This window comes from Oxyura jamaicensis, chromosome 8 (genome assembly GCF_011077185.1).
Source record: "Oxyura jamaicensis isolate SHBP4307 breed ruddy duck chromosome 8, BPBGC_Ojam_1.0, whole genome shotgun sequence".
Classification (NCBI taxonomy): domain Eukaryota; kingdom Metazoa; phylum Chordata; class Aves; order Anseriformes; family Anatidae; genus Oxyura; species Oxyura jamaicensis.
This window is the reverse complement of record NC_048900.1, coordinates 25,263,386-25,278,958: the sequence shown is the minus strand read 5'-3', so window position 1 is coordinate 25,278,958 and position 15,573 is coordinate 25,263,386. Positions and strand designations below refer to the sequence as shown.

Below are 15,573 nucleotides of genomic sequence, written 5' to 3'. Positions count from 1 at the left end.
CACACACACACACACACACACACACACACACACACACACACACACACCCACACCCACCCACCCACCCACCCACTAATACTTACAGGGGAAATTAAGATTCTTTGCTTGCAGAATGCAAAATGAGTCTTTCTTTGTCATCTCAGTAACGTGCTTCAAGGAAGGAAGATTACCTCTGATAGCAACAAGGCCCTACCATGTCCCAACCGCTTTCATCTGTGACTTTTAACAGTGGCACCGGTTGGTACCTTGGGTGGTGTGGAGAAGAGTTCAATTTATTGCTACTGGGACACTGACTTCATGAGCACGGATTGCAATTGATCCCGTTGTGTCTCTGTATCAGCCTTGGTCCCGTGCGTGCAATTGCTCTGCTAGACATCAGAAAGTGGTCAACAAGCAAATAGAGTTTAAACTAAAACGGAGCCAAGACCAATAAAAATGTTGTGTACACATTGTGACACATGCAAGCAAGGAAACAAGCATAGTAAAGGAGAATACAAGTAGCAAATCTGTAGCTTGTGTGTTCTACACTTTTGATTGTTTTGAATAAAACCATTATTTTAATACATAAATTGGTCCTTGGATGGCTTTTTTTTTTTTTCCCAAAAAATCTTAGGTGGTCTTTGGGTTTGTTTTCTTGTTTGGATGACCCTTTGCTCTTTAAAAAGAAGTTGAGAAACACTGCTTGAATCATGTTAACATTGCCATATCTTGAGATTTTGTTTTTTTCCCCTCAGGAAACCCATTAAAGCTGTAATCAAAGCTGTAGCTGCTGATATTGTGTAAATACCCAAGAATCTCAAGTTTCACAGTGTTCCCTATGTAAAGAAGGAGGCTGGGAAGGGAGCAATTCCTGACTTGCCTGTAGAAAAAGATTTGAAAACTGAAATGATTTTTTTTCCTCATCTCTAGTCTGTATTAGATTCCTGTAGATCTTGTCTGGGACTATTCAGGCACACACACAAAGAAAAATGAAACTCACAAAATGCTCCTTACCTCAACAGTTAATAGCTATGTCATATCCTAGATCTAGAGGGGCATTTGGTTTCTTCAGGTTATCTTTTTCTTTTGGGGTTCTAAGGCAGGTGAACGTTAGAAATACAAACCATTTTTTCCACCTCTGAGCAAATGATCACGTTTGCTTAAAGAGGGTGAAACATTGTCTGGGAAAGACTGGGAAGTTGGTGAAAACAGTTTCTGAAAAGTGTTTTTTATTTATTTAGTAGGTGACTAGGTAGTTAGGGCTCACTTAGGTATTTAGGGCTCATTTTGGTCTACCATTATTGGGGCTGCGGGGTGTATGGAAACCATGAATTAGAATTAAGTTTTTTTTTTTGTTTTTTTTTTTCTTTGTCCTCCAATTTGAGGGCATTTTTTGGAGTGATGGAAACAAAATAATGGATATGTCTCATGGAGGTAGGGTTGTTGTGTGTTGTCTTTTCTTATTAAGGCTGTTAAAAGAGTCATGGCTGTGTTACTTAGTGCTGTCTCCTGCATGGTGTGCAGTTTTGTTGATTCAACAGAAGGGACCAATTCTCCCGTTGCTGTTTGCAGGAGGGTATCTAATGGGTTAAGAACTTTTAATGCATGGTAAAACTGATGTAGCCCAGACCCAAAAAACTTGGGCAAAGTGTCTTCCAAATGAATACCCTTTTGTGCCTGTTAAACTGTGATAATTTTTCAGTATTTGTGAAGAGATCTGTGTCTTCCATCTCTTCACAGCTCTAGCAAATGTAATGGTTAAGCTGTGAACTGTCAGACGCTTTTGTAGACACTAAAGGGATTATGTTAATCTCAAATAATTTGATTTGTTTTATTACTATTTATTTAACATTTCTAATAGAAAAAAGCTACTTTATTCACGGGAGGGTAACTAAGGGATTGGGATTGTGTTTTCAGGCTGTATTTTGTAGCCATGCGGCTGCAAAAATACATACGAAATTTTAATGTCTGGCCAGAAAGATAGCTGAGCAGATTTGTAGGAGTTTTAAATCTTTGATGTCAGTAGTGTAAAGTAATGTAATCAACATGTCATTTTTCTAAATAATAGGTGGAATTTAGTTACCGAAGAAGTGAATTCCATTAAGTTTTTCTTGCATACTGATCTAACAAGCAATGGGACTAAAAACCTTTGATTTTACTTCATGAAAAAAGACTCTGTTGTAACAGAGCTTTGTTTATTTATTTATTTATTTTTGTGCTCTGAGATTAATGAAGAAGCAGGAGCTGAGATCACAGTAGTGCCTGGCAGTGTTACTGTAGCTGCATGCATGCCTTACCTGCCTGCCTTATGTTTCACAAATACTTATTTTCAAAGGCTTCTGCCTCTGTATGGAAAATTTCTCTGCAGATTGCTTGGCATTAATTTGTCCTTAAACATTTGAATTCAAGAGCAAATTTCTAGAATATATTAATAGTTAAGTGGCTGGTAATTGGTGTTTTAAGATACCTAAAAGTAGTTCTCCATATATTACTCCATAACTAGTTGAACTGAAAACTGTATAAGTCTTATAAATGCGTGTTTGACAAGCAATTAGTCTGTCATGGAATCATGCTGGGAATGTACGAGTAGGAGAAAAGTGAAGTAATTTATTTAATTTGAGAATCAATGTCTGCAGACACTGCGACTATTTTGCAAGTGAACCTTAATTGTGGAAGATTGTGCCATGTAAGTGAGAAGTCATCTAGATCCACCAGACTTTCAACTTTACTGTTGAATATCTTAACATTTTTGTCCTAGTTTTATTTATTTATTTGTTTGTTTCTATTTAAATGAACTGTTTTTAGCTGGTCCTGGAAGACGTGGGTTGCTGCAGTGCCAGTAGCACAGCACAGATATCACGAAACAGAAATATTGTAGACAAGTTATACGTTACATAATTTGAGTCTGCATTTTCTGGTTTCCACATGAAGCTAAATCTTACATAAATATTCTTTATTACCGATTAGTGATTAGGCAGTCTGTTGTCTATGGTTAGGGTAATTTGGAAACTGTCATCTTTCACGTTGTTACGCCTTTTCAGTAAGAGCAATCTTATTTTATACACAGTACTTTTAGGATTTTTTTAAATAGTCTTGTGTCATGAGACTTTACCCACATTTTAATACTTACTGGGAGCTAGTATGTCATAATAATGAAAAAATTTAAAGCTGAACAATAACTCTGTTGTGTTGAGGTAGCCATCCCCAACCTTTGCGTTTTAGTGTTGTCATCCAAATTTACGTAAAATAATTTGCAAAGGGGTAGAAATGTGGTAGTTCAGAACATGGATATTTTTCCAGGCATAGCCTTTGTTTTATCTGTCTCTCTTGCTGTTTAGCTTTTTTTTAATTATTATTATTTATTAAAGAGTACCAAAATACTCTTTGATATCCAGCATAGGCTTTTGTTTCTGTTAAGTTAGAAGATGTAGTAGTGTAAGAAGTTGTGATGTTAATCACTAGAGCCAAGGTACGTGGATGTGTACGTGTGTCAGAAGGCAGCAGATGTATCAGTCTGCTCCTCTCCCTGTAAGCACGAATGGTTTTTGAGTGGTTGGTTTGGGGTAGGTTCCTTTCCTTTTTTACTGTTGAAAGTAGTGTTTTGGCTTGGATAGATCCTGATCAGTAAGATTCTTTATTAATATGTTCATGTTATTTATTTTCATTGCACTATAAAAACTCACCAAGTTGGGAATTTATTCTTGAGCTTGTGCTTTGTTTGTGGAATTATGCAGTGACAGTATACAATTAAAGGGCTGTGCAAAGTGTGAGGGTTTTTTTTCCCAAGATTATAGAAGTATATCTAACTGTTGAAAGGCTTCCTAGTGCATGTCGGCATGTTGTAGGAACTACAGGAAAAAGTTTGTCGAAGCCACCAAAGAAGTAGGGAGAAATGGGAAACCACATCTAGAGTGCTAATTGTAAACTATTTCAACGCGTGCTCTCTTGCTGATGAAGTGAATCATCTGTGTGAATATATTCATGTGGCATTTTTTGATGAAATGTTAATTTTTTGCTTTATTAGCAATTCTATTGTTTCTCAGCTTTTCATGAAGTATATTTGTTGTAAAGAAAGCAAGCTGAAATAAAGCAGAATGCATAGAAGACATTTCATTGTAGTTCAATTACAGCTTTTGGTTAAATTTTAACCACGATGGGGACAAATGTTGGCATTCTGTAAAAACTGTGGGTGTAACTTCACGTCTAGCACTTGGAAATACTTTGAGACTTGCAAAGCTGGGGAAATGCCAGCAAGTATAACACAAACTAAAGGAAGAAGCTGACTCTCTTCTTTGCCTTGCAAAGCCTGCCAAAGATAACAAAGGTAGAGGTTGCATCCGTGAATTTACTATGGGGACATAATTAGTAATTTTTAAAATTTAAATATTATTGCATTCATTTAGAAATCCAAATTGAATAATACTTTTTACGACTTAAACCCAAAGCAGTTGTTAGTTGCTAAAATAGCAGCTTCAAAATATGTGTGTGTGTAGGAAGGTGATAGTGTGGCTTGTCTGTAAAAGTATCTGGTCTGAAATAAAAGTTTTATTCTTGCAGAATGCTTTACAGAGCTTTGCATTTAGAATAACAGATCGCAGACTGGTGTGTAACAGGAAAGATTTGATATTTGCATGAAGCTGTATTAAAACCATGTTCCTCTGCTTGGGAGTCTCATAATGCAGTCTTGGTGCAGAAAGGAGTGGTTGTATTACAGCTGATTTCAGTAAACCTTTATTTTATTAATCCAGATCGCCTGTGTTATTTGACTAAAACTTACAACATGTTTAAATAGGTGTCAGTTACGAAGACTTTGCGTTTGTTCCCAAATTTTCAATCTTTTATTGTTATAGTTTGATCGTAGGAAAAGTCCACAATATTCTTACTTATTGTAGAGTTTCCTGAAGTCATGATATTAACAGGTCAGAACAAATGCTTTGACAGACCTACATCTGGCATCACCTGTTTAAAAACCTAGTAATGCCAGTATCAGTTCTGTTGGAAAGGCCATCCAAAATTAGTTTTTGACAAACAGAGAGCTAGTAGAAGAACATTATTTCAAAATACTTATTGAAATGTGCAGATAGCAGAACTCTGTGAGCAGCTTTCATTGTAAGCAATACTTCTGTGTTCAAAAGGAACCAAGCTTGATGCTGCTGCCATTTTGCTTTACTTTGTGTATTCCTTTGTCACACAGTTTTATAGTTTAGATGGAATTTAAAATTCACTTTCTTCCTTTTTTTTTGTCCTTTCATGCATATTTTGTCTCACCGATGCCCTTCTTTATCAATTACTTACTTGTTATTCCTCTTTGGATAACATTTTTTTAAGCTTAACATTGTACTATCTGTTTGGAGTTTTATCATCTATTTATTTTGTTTGAATACAAAATAAAATAATGGATTTAAAATCTTTGGGATTAAGCAACTATAATTTATTACATTAAAGCAACAAAGTTAGAATAAAAATATTGCATTTCACAGGAAATATCACATCTAATCCGGACTAGAAGAAGAATTAATTGCAATGACCTTACAGTTATAAACAGAATAGTATAAATAACCCTTTCTGTGCTGTGGGAATATCATAAAATACAAAATATAAGAAATATTTTTCCAGTGTATTTTAGATTGCTTAGTGAGGGCCTTTTAGTACATTTTATTTAACTTTTAATTTGTTATTAAAATATATATATATATATATTATTTTTTATAAATTCAAAAAATCTCGACTGGTCCTCAAGCAGGATGGGTCGATTGCATGCAAGAATACTGATTGTTTTTTGAAAAATACAACTGTTACCAATTTTTTATTCTACAGAACCCAAAACACTGCATCTGATGTCTCTCCCTATATAGTGAGGCTTTGTATGTATGTTTTGGTGTTATATTCACGAGTGTTATCAGACTGATAAATAAATAAATAAACAGAAGATTAAATGATGAAACGATTACTCAGATACTAAGATAAGCTTTTAGTTTGTTTTGTAGTGTGAAACAGCAAACCAACCATTTCTGTTATATTTCTATATATAGTCCAGAAAGCTACCAGTACGACATCCTCTGAGATAGTGATAGATAGAGCTGCCTTTGCTTCAGTGAACGTAGGAAGCAGCATGGGGAAAAACTTTCTGAATATGTGGTTTGAGAGCAACTGTTTAGATATTAAGGAAGTCTTAAATACATAATAGGAAGAAAAGGCAAAATGAGCAGGAAAGCCACAAAATGCAGAACCTTGTTCCTTTAGCTTACCATGCATTTTAAAACAAAAGTAAAATGTGAATTGTAACATTTGGGCAAGAATATTGCTTATTGAAGGACATAATAAATGAATCCTTTTATCAAAGAGAGCTTTAAGTGAGTTTCATAGCAAGAATTATAGATATGGGTCAGGAGGCTATTGCATTATTTAATGTGGAATAGAACAAAAAAGTAATTACGAGAAATCTTTTTGTGCCAGACTGACAGAATACCAGAGTATTGGAAGAAAATGCCCCCTGAGCAAGTTCATTGGTTTTACTTCCCTGTGCCTTTCTCTGAAGCAGTAGATGCCATTTGGTTGGCCACCCCTGGATTTTGGATGAAATCATCTGTGCAGCAGTTCCTATTGCCCTGTGTCTGTCTCACTCATGTGGTTTGTTTAATGTAAACCTCCTCAATTTTTAGCTAAACCAATGCAAAGCTCTGTGTGGCCTTCATTAAGTAGACTGAAGTGGTCTTGTTGAATTTAATCAAACCTAAATAAAGCTTTTAAAATTCTGTGTGAGATGATTCATACATAAACTTGTACTGGTTGCATTAAGCTGATGTGGTTATTTATCTCAATGGAACTCATGCAGCTTTTACATGTGCATGGCATTTACAGCTCTATAATCCCTTTTTCTGAAAGTGTTGCTCTTCTAGCATGAACTTCTGCTTGAACTTGCTTTCTTTTGCTTAGAGATGTGCTTTCTAGTACCCTGGTTTGATAAGTCACGCTTCCCAAGATCCATTTAACTCATCCAAGATACCCAGGTTGTTTCCTGAAGAGAATCTGTAATTTCTGCATATCAGACTGTATCCTGCTCACTGCTGGTTTTCATTGAAGTAGAGGTTTGAAAGTGGAAAATTTTTAAAGGATTTGTGTGTCTGTGGCAGGGTTTGTATCTGTTAGCCAAAACCATTGTGTGGTATGGAGATTGGGAAGGAGAGGGGCCAAGACATGTCTGTAAAAGAAGCTCTTCCCCCACCTCACCCTTTGGAAAGGCCTTTGACTCTGCTCTTGCCTGGGCCTGGTTTTAGCTCTTCAGATAATTCATCTAAGTATCCCTTCTAATTGCTGGAAATGAAACCTTCCATCTGCACTTGACGACGAAGGAATTCCCAGCCTTGTTTGTATATGCAGCCAGTATACATAGACCTCTGCTTTTAAATAATATGATTGTCAAATCCACTCTGTTTTTGAACTTAGTAATAACCACTGAGAACTTCAAGCTCAGGAGACAAGTTTTTTGTGCTGTCTTTAATACCACAGTTCATTCATAATTATTCATAGGAACCTTCTTGCCATCCTGCATGAGAGTCACCGTAAGATATGCTTAATTGTTTTTAACAGGTTAGTGCTAGAATTGTGTGCTCGGAGAGAAATCAACATCACTGTTTCATCAGGTTGTTATTTTCATCAGGTTATCATTTTCATCAGGTTCTTGTTTTTCTCCAGCACTGTTTCTTACTGGTAAAAGATAGTCACATTTAGGCAGAGTGGACTAATCTATTTCAGTTGATAGCCTTTGAGGAAAGGCTTTATGCATCGCAGCATTCTTCAGGCACTTAAATATTTCTAGTGTGCGGAGTAATATTCCACTTAAGCTGAGCGTAACTCTTTAAATGAAGATAGCATTGGAACAGACAATAAAAAAACCACTGAAGCTGCAGTACCCTGTAGTGGATACTAGTGGCTATATGGAGTGAGGACAGAGTAGGCACACAGTGCTGCTTCCCGTGTAACACTCGGAAGCTGAAGACATTTTCTGAGCCAGACATGGCATCTTTATTTAATAACCCATGGATAGATTTACTGCACCTGTTATTAAAACTGTTTCTAGGGAAATATATCTCTTTAATTACTGTATATTAGTCACACAGGCTGGTTTTGATGATCAAATGATCCCTGTTTGGAAAGACAAAAATTTAATATCTTTGAATGTTTGCTTAACCACAGAGACCTGATCCTCTCTCAGAGGGGACTGACACTGGGGAAGAAGAGTCTGGAACTGTCTTAATAACATGTTCATTTATTTTTATTTTTTTATTCACAACCTTCCTGCTATGAAACCATAAGGTGGATGGTTGTTCCCTTTTCTTTGCAGTGTCTACTTACAGATACCTTGTAAGAACATGGATATTTAATATTTATTCAATATCTACATGTGCACTGCCACCATTTGTCATCTACGTAATTTTAGTCTTCCATCTTGCTTAACAAACAGTGTCCAGACTCTTTATTTTTACTGTGTGGTTAGTAGAGGTCTTTCCATCAAAAAAAGTACATAATGCTGCATCTGTTTTTTTCTTACTGCTGTGCCCCTTAAATGTCATCAACTTTACAGAACCGAGGATGTGAACAAGTGAATTACTCATTTTTAAAGAAAATAGCTTGGAGCCTCTATCATATTTAGCCCCTCTGACTAGACTTAGAAAAAAAAAAAAAAAATGAGCTGTTTTAATCATTTGAGATTGAGATACAGGCTTGGACAGGAGAAGTGTGGAAGTGCTGTGCTGTATTTCTTTGTTACTGAAGCAGCTTCTTTTGCTCCAAGTAAAGAGACAGCTTCTGTTGTCAGCAGATGGTCCTTGGTGTGTTAATCCTGTGGTACAAGTACCTGTATTTGCTCTTCATATCCTACAGATACAAAATAAAGGATATTTTTGTCTTTTAACCAAATTGTGTATGTTAGTGAAGAGTATTGGGGTGGGGAGGGGAGATGCCAATTCAGAAAAACCCAAACAAACCAAAACCTCTCACTTCTTCCTGGAGACTTATTAGATGAACATGATCAAGAGCTATGTATGACTGCAAAAACCACAGTGATGATAAACAAGACACGTTAAAAAGAAACCACTGATTATTGCCATGCACAGTGGATAAACTGATTTAAAAAGTGTTCTGGTAGGAAGCTTTGTTTTCACTGTAATTTGATGCAGCCTTATGGGTAACTGGTGTAGTTTATAGATACCTGCAGCCCTTCTGCTTGTCTGCTTTTTCTGCTGTCATTAGCATAATATTTTATCTAAATGAATGATAAGTCTTATTGCAGTACCATAGTTACTTCACTGAGTTAAGTAGTAGTGCATTTTTGACTTAATTATTAACTCTTATTTATTAACGGAAATTGTAAAAATTCATGCTTATGTATTCAGAGAAAAAGCGTCGCATTTAAATCTGGATTTAGTCTACTTTTGTATTTATTGGGCATTTCTTATTTAAGGCACATTTTTTAATGTTAATTTGTAAAAATGGTGATAGATGATGTCCGTAGTTCAGTTACAGTATTCGATTTCATCCTCCTGGAGCAGTAAATAAATAGTCTATGAGCTTCTAAATTTTAGCTGTCTTCATCAAGGACCAGACACTTATTCACCAGATATACTGGCCAGCTGTTCAGGCAGAGCTGACATATTATAAGAATGGATATTAGCGATAGGAGAAATTGTGGTAGTAGAAATACAGGAATTGGTGGTACAGCAGAAATAGAAGGTCAGTGAGATGCTACAAGCTCCAAGCTCTCTTCAGTGTCACCCTCAAGTCTACCAAATATTAAACAAACAAACAAACAAAACCTGTGAAAACAATAGTGATTATAAAGATGATCAAAACTCAAATCTAGCATTTCAAACTTTTTTTTAAAACATATTTTTTTCAGATTCCTTGTCAGATTCCCTCCAGTGCTATTCCTCTTTACCTCATTGCTGAGTCCTGCTTAAAAGCCTTGAGTTAGGTGGGGTTCTGACATCTCTCCTCCCATATCTTCTAACAATAATCAGAACAGAATTGAAACAGCTGAATAGTGAAATGTGTAAGCCATTGTTGCCAGCTCATGTGGTATCACTTTCACTGCACCTCAAGTCTGAAAAATCCTAGCATCAAGGACATTGTGGAACCTTTTGTGGTATAAAGCAGTCTGCAAGAAGTTGTCTTCTAAATGCTGTTGAAGAGAGTCTTACTTGCTTTCCAATTTTTTCACTCTTCCTGACTTGTATAATCTTTGATTGATATGTAAATGTACATAGTGCCAGATGTGCTGGAAACACATTACAACTTTCTACAAAAAGTAAGGTGCTATGCTGGATCAGGCTGAGAAGACAATTTTGTCAGAAGTGGGTTTTTGGACTTGAAACTGGGTTATGTTGTGTGGCTATTCTAAACAAAAGATATTTTAATATCAGAGAGAATTTATTACGGTATTTTTATAGGCAATACCTCTGTAATTTCAAATAAGAGGCCTAATTTGGATGCAACTCGCCAGATTTGGGCCTAGGCTCACACCTATACTTAGGTAATACATTGTTTCTGTTGATAATCTGAGTGGCATGGGACGATACCTAGCTGCATAAACTCTATTTAAAAAATATTTCCTTTTCTATATGAAGATTATTTGAATTTGGGGAGGGGTAGTCTATTTCTGTGAGTCTGTGACACATGGTTACACTTCAGAAATTAGACTAGAAGACTTTGGACTTAGAACATTGGTGTATGTGCAGCTGAGCAGGTTTATAGGTTTGTGAAGGCCTGATACTTCTGGGAAACATGAGAATTCCTGTGAACGTACTTGTCTGTGCACAGTTAACTTGATGTGTTTGAAAGCTGCATTTTTAACACTTTGCACAATTCCTACATACAGTAGATTTACTGAGCACAGGCCATGCGCTTGATTCCTGTGCATCACACCTGGGAAATCCATCACACACACACAGGAGCCTGAGTATCAGTTCCTGTTCATTTTCACACACACATACATATATATATATATATATATATATATTTTTTTTTGAGTGTACTTCAATGGCAATATCATTTACCAAGAATATTCACTTAGTGGAGAACATTTTACAATATATTTTAAAGCAAGTTAATCATTTCTTAAAACACATTATAAGAATCCTTCTGATTTATTGTTATTCCCCTGGGTGTTTCACTGAAAACTTATTTTTTCCTTTCAGGCAGCTATAAATGGTGTAATACCACAAGAAAACGGCATTCTACAAAGGTAAGCACAGAGCGCTGGAGTAGTACATGCAGAGAATGATGCTGTGTAATGGTTACAGTTTTGTCCCTGAATCCTAAGATGGTGATGTACTCCTCCTTTTAAAGCAGATTCTTGAGCCACAAATTCAATACCTGGCAAGGCTGATTTAACATTATTTTTTTTTCCCCATACTGGTGGAGAATCAGCTCAAACGCCTATTCAAATTAGTTAATTTTAATTTTAAAATCAGTTGTTGTTAGATCATTCCGTAGGATTGTCCCTTTACTGGGTCTGGATGTTGGTGTGCTTTCTAGGAAGACAGGACTTTTTTTTTTCTTTCTTTCTTTTTTTTTTTTTCTTCCTCTAAAGATGTAAAAATTTTCAGGGCAAATATAAAGATGTGCCTGGCTAAGTATTTTCTTTTTCCTTATGCATTGTTAAGGATATCAGTATTCCATATTCCCCTCGCTAAAAAAAAAAAAAAAAAAAAAAAAAAAATTTTTTTTTTTTTAAGTGAATTAAATGCAGCAGGTATTGTGCTAGATGAATTAAGGTTGCTCCCTTCTAAAAGGAGCTTTACTGACTATCTTTCAGCTTCTGAATTAAATTTTTGGCTTGTATACTGATGCCTGCATATCTTGAAGTCACTGACACATGATATCCTAAGTGCTGATGAGGCAATTGAAAACAGCAGAACAAGAATTGAGCTACTTGGGAGATGCAGTAAAATAGTGCTTTAGATGTTGTTGAAGAAAATACTCAATGTACTATTTTTAAAAGGTTTATTTTGATGATTAAAGAAGATAAATAATGCAGGTAAAGTAGTGTTTTGGCATATATGTCAATACTCACTAAAGCTATCATTAAATAGTTTTTTTTTTTTTTAATTCAAGATAAAAGCTTATTTGCTAAGTAGTTACTAGGTGTTTATTTATGGTTAGGTCTGCATAGTCCAATTCAGATCAAGACTCTCTGTGTCAAGCACTATTTCTACCTATTAACATAAGCAGAGACACAGAAACAGGATTTGTTAGTAAGTCCTGACCTCAAAGCATTTATATTCAAAATATCAGAAGGCTTGCAAGCATTTTGTCAGGTGAAGGAGCTAAGGGGGCAGTTATACCCAACTTTGATAACAAGCAGGCCCAATGTCTACTTACAGCTTCTTCTGTACTAGTTTATTCATTTTTAGGAATGATTAGATAAACAATATAAAAAAATGACAATAAAGGTTGACACAAGTAGTCTTTTTTCTTTCTCTTTCTTTTTCTTTTTTAAAAAAAATTATTTTAATGCAAGAAGTTTAAAAGGAGACCTGGAAGGCTTAGAAGCCTAGTTTCCAGTGGTTTTCAGATGAGGTTAATTTACTGACATGAAGCTTTTTATGTTCCATTAGAGGTTACCAGTCAGACTTGTAGGATGCTTTCTGTAATGGAATCAAATATAATTAATACAACTGGACTTGAAGCAAGTTTTTTCCCCTCAATATATTAATACATTTTGTTTTATAATTCAGTCGTGTTGACTAAAAAAAAAAAAAAAACTCAGAATCAGGATATTCTTTGCTTCTTAGATCTTTTAACAAAATAGTTATGTTACTTAATTCACCATTGGATGTCAGATTTTAAACAAACAAAAAAACAAATATATTGCTTGCTGTTTCTACTCTTTTAAAGGATGAAAATAAGACTGTTTCCTCTACTCTTTAATCCTCTGAAGTGAGTCTTTGACCTTTGGGCAAGGGTGTTTGTAGCTGGGAATTCATCTTTTTGAGCCTGCTGATGTGAGAAGTGGAGGTGCCACATGTTTTACAAGCATAATATGTTTTTCTTTTTCAAATGATGTGATTTGCAATAGCTTGGTACTGTCTATGCATGGTTCTGTGACATGGGTGCCATTCACGCTTTTTAAAATTTCAGTCCTCCTCTAGATGATAGGTTTGATTTGTTGAAGAAACATTTCCATTGAGAAATCTCATAGTATCTTCAGGAAAGGGAGTCCTTTAAATAAGTTCTGTTCAGGAATGGAAATGAGGCAACTTACATCTCAGCATTTCCGAAATCCTTCTTTGCACAGCTCCCGTTCTTTCAGTGCATACATTTTATTAGCTCACATCCTCCCTCATGATATCCTGTAACAGCGCAGGACAGATAATCTAAGCAGGGAGCACCATGTTCCTGGTAAGGACATCTACAATGCAAAGCTCGAGGCTTGCTATGTGAAGTATCTTGTCATCAAAATCTAATTTCAGTACATCGTAATTTTCTTTGGCCTGGAGTAATGTTCCTTAAATTTCATGTTTGTTACCTTTTGTTTCTAATATCAGTTACATCTTGCAGAGAGGCTCACTGAGGAGGACAAGGTGTGCTTCTGGGTAGTGAGGGTTTCCCAGTTCATTCTGACATTTATTTTGATATTTTTCTGATTCTTATTTCCATGTGGTACTAGCCTGATGATGTAGAAAACTGGTGGTTGCCATGGTGCAAGTTTTTATATGGTCACAGCACTCCTGGAACAGGAAATAATGCTGCTTCTCAAGATAAATCCGATGTTAATTACACAGTGAACTTTAGACTAAAAGAATGGCTTAAATGCCTGTTTGTCATTTAAACTGTTCTATAGCACTTCTGGGTCACTGAAATATTAATGTTGTTAATATGAAAGTTAATTTCTAATTATTAGTAAAACAGTACTTTCAGATATGACTGTAGTTTATTCAAGAGGCATGTGCTGTGGAGCAGAGTAAGTGAATAACACTGTTAATTTTACTTTGCTAATCTTTGTTTAAACATTATCAAGCTATTTTATTCAAACCTTCTTATCTGCATATGTTTCAGTGAGTATGGTGGAGAGACTTTACAAGGACCAGCGTATGGCCCCGCAAGTCATTCTGCAGCAGGTTCTTCAACTCCTTCCTCATCCTCAGCATTTCGCCATGTAGTGCCATCTAGACAAATAGTGGAAAGACAACCTCGAATGCTTGACTTTAGGGTTGAGTACAGAGACAGAAATGTGGATGTAGTACTTGAAGACAGCTCCACAGTTGGTAAGGATGTGTAAAAATGACATAATGATTTTACCAGAGAAGTTTTTAAAACAAAAATGAACAAAAACCATGCAGCCCCCAAAATCCAAACCCTAAATCAAACAAACAAAAAACAACAATACCCCAACCAACCAACCAAAAACAAAACAGAACCCCTCCAAAATATCTCTCAAAAAAGGCAGCCTCCACAGCTCCTAACCATTTTCATATCTCTTTGCAGCTTTAAAAAAGCAAAATTTCACTAATCCTTTGTAAAGGTTGGTGATCTATCAAATATTTATTTTGAAATCTAGTTGTCTTATGGACTTGCTTCAGAAACAAAATGAAGATTACTGATTAAGTTGACGCGTGAAAGTGTAATTTGCAGTAGGATTAGTGTGGATGCAGTCTGCTATTAAGCAGATGATCTTGGCATTTCCTTTTTGAATCTCTATAGCATCATCCTTTTCTGCATAGGATTAGTGACAAAATTCATAGGAATTCTTGCAAATATGAAGAGCATTGTTACATCCTTTTAAAATTTTTTATTTGGCTCTTTTGGGGCAGTTAAGATTCCTTTTATCGGATTCTTTTTGTCTTCATTCTAAATCTGATGCATTTTATACAAGTATGTTAGAAATATGCTGTTCTTACCATTGCAGAGCGTATTATTTTTGATACTTACCAAGCTGAATACATTTTATAAGGAAATTAAATTACTACGGAGAAAAAGTTTTTTTAAGAAAAAACTTAGAGATCAAAACGAAGAAATAGTTGATTACAAAACTTGAAGAACTGTACCTTATGTCTGTGATGAAATTTGGAAATTGAAACTTTTTTGGTCCTTATTTTTCTTCTCTGCGTTTGATTTGGTAATTGGATGGTGCCACCTACTGGTGATTAGTTTGAATTCTCGATTAGTGTTCTGTCTTTTCACTGCACCGCACTGTGAGTTACGTCCATACAGAGTAGATGCACAAGTGGCCAAATCAGGATTGTGCAGCTGTACTAATTTTTTCCTTACAAACTTCTTTCAGGTGTAGATGATTAAGGAGCAGTCAGAAGGTAGTCAGTGTAAGCCTTTTGTCTGTTTCTTGGAATATGAAGGTCGAGGACAGCCTTGTGTTTGACAAATAGTAGGATTTCAGCTATGGACTTAAGGAAAGCAGCTTTTGGCTTTTTCAAAGATCTGCTTGGCTCCCAGGAGAAACTGTCTTGAAGGGCAAAAGGGCTTAAAGGAGATGTTGATCTTCAAGGACAACTTCAAAGCACCAGAACAGTACATTCCGACATGCAAAAAGGGGAGCAAATGTGGCAGAAGGCCAGCACAGAAGAACAAAACTTGTGA

The 15,573-nt window shown here is 35.7% G+C and overlaps 1 protein-coding gene across 1 annotated transcript in view; it reads left to right on the top strand.

Annotated features, from left to right (window-relative positions):
* Nucleotides 1–15,573, top strand: part of FAF1 (Fas associated factor 1) — a 162,656-nt gene that overhangs the window by 21,109 nt on the left and 125,974 nt on the right. Inside the window, exons 3-4 of the mRNA XM_035332623.1 lie at nt 11,175–11,221; nt 14,038–14,246. Coding sequence (XP_035188514.1) covers nt 11,175–11,221; nt 14,038–14,246 — 256 coding nt within the window. The remainder of the gene's footprint in view (nt 1–11,174; nt 11,222–14,037; nt 14,247–15,573) is intronic.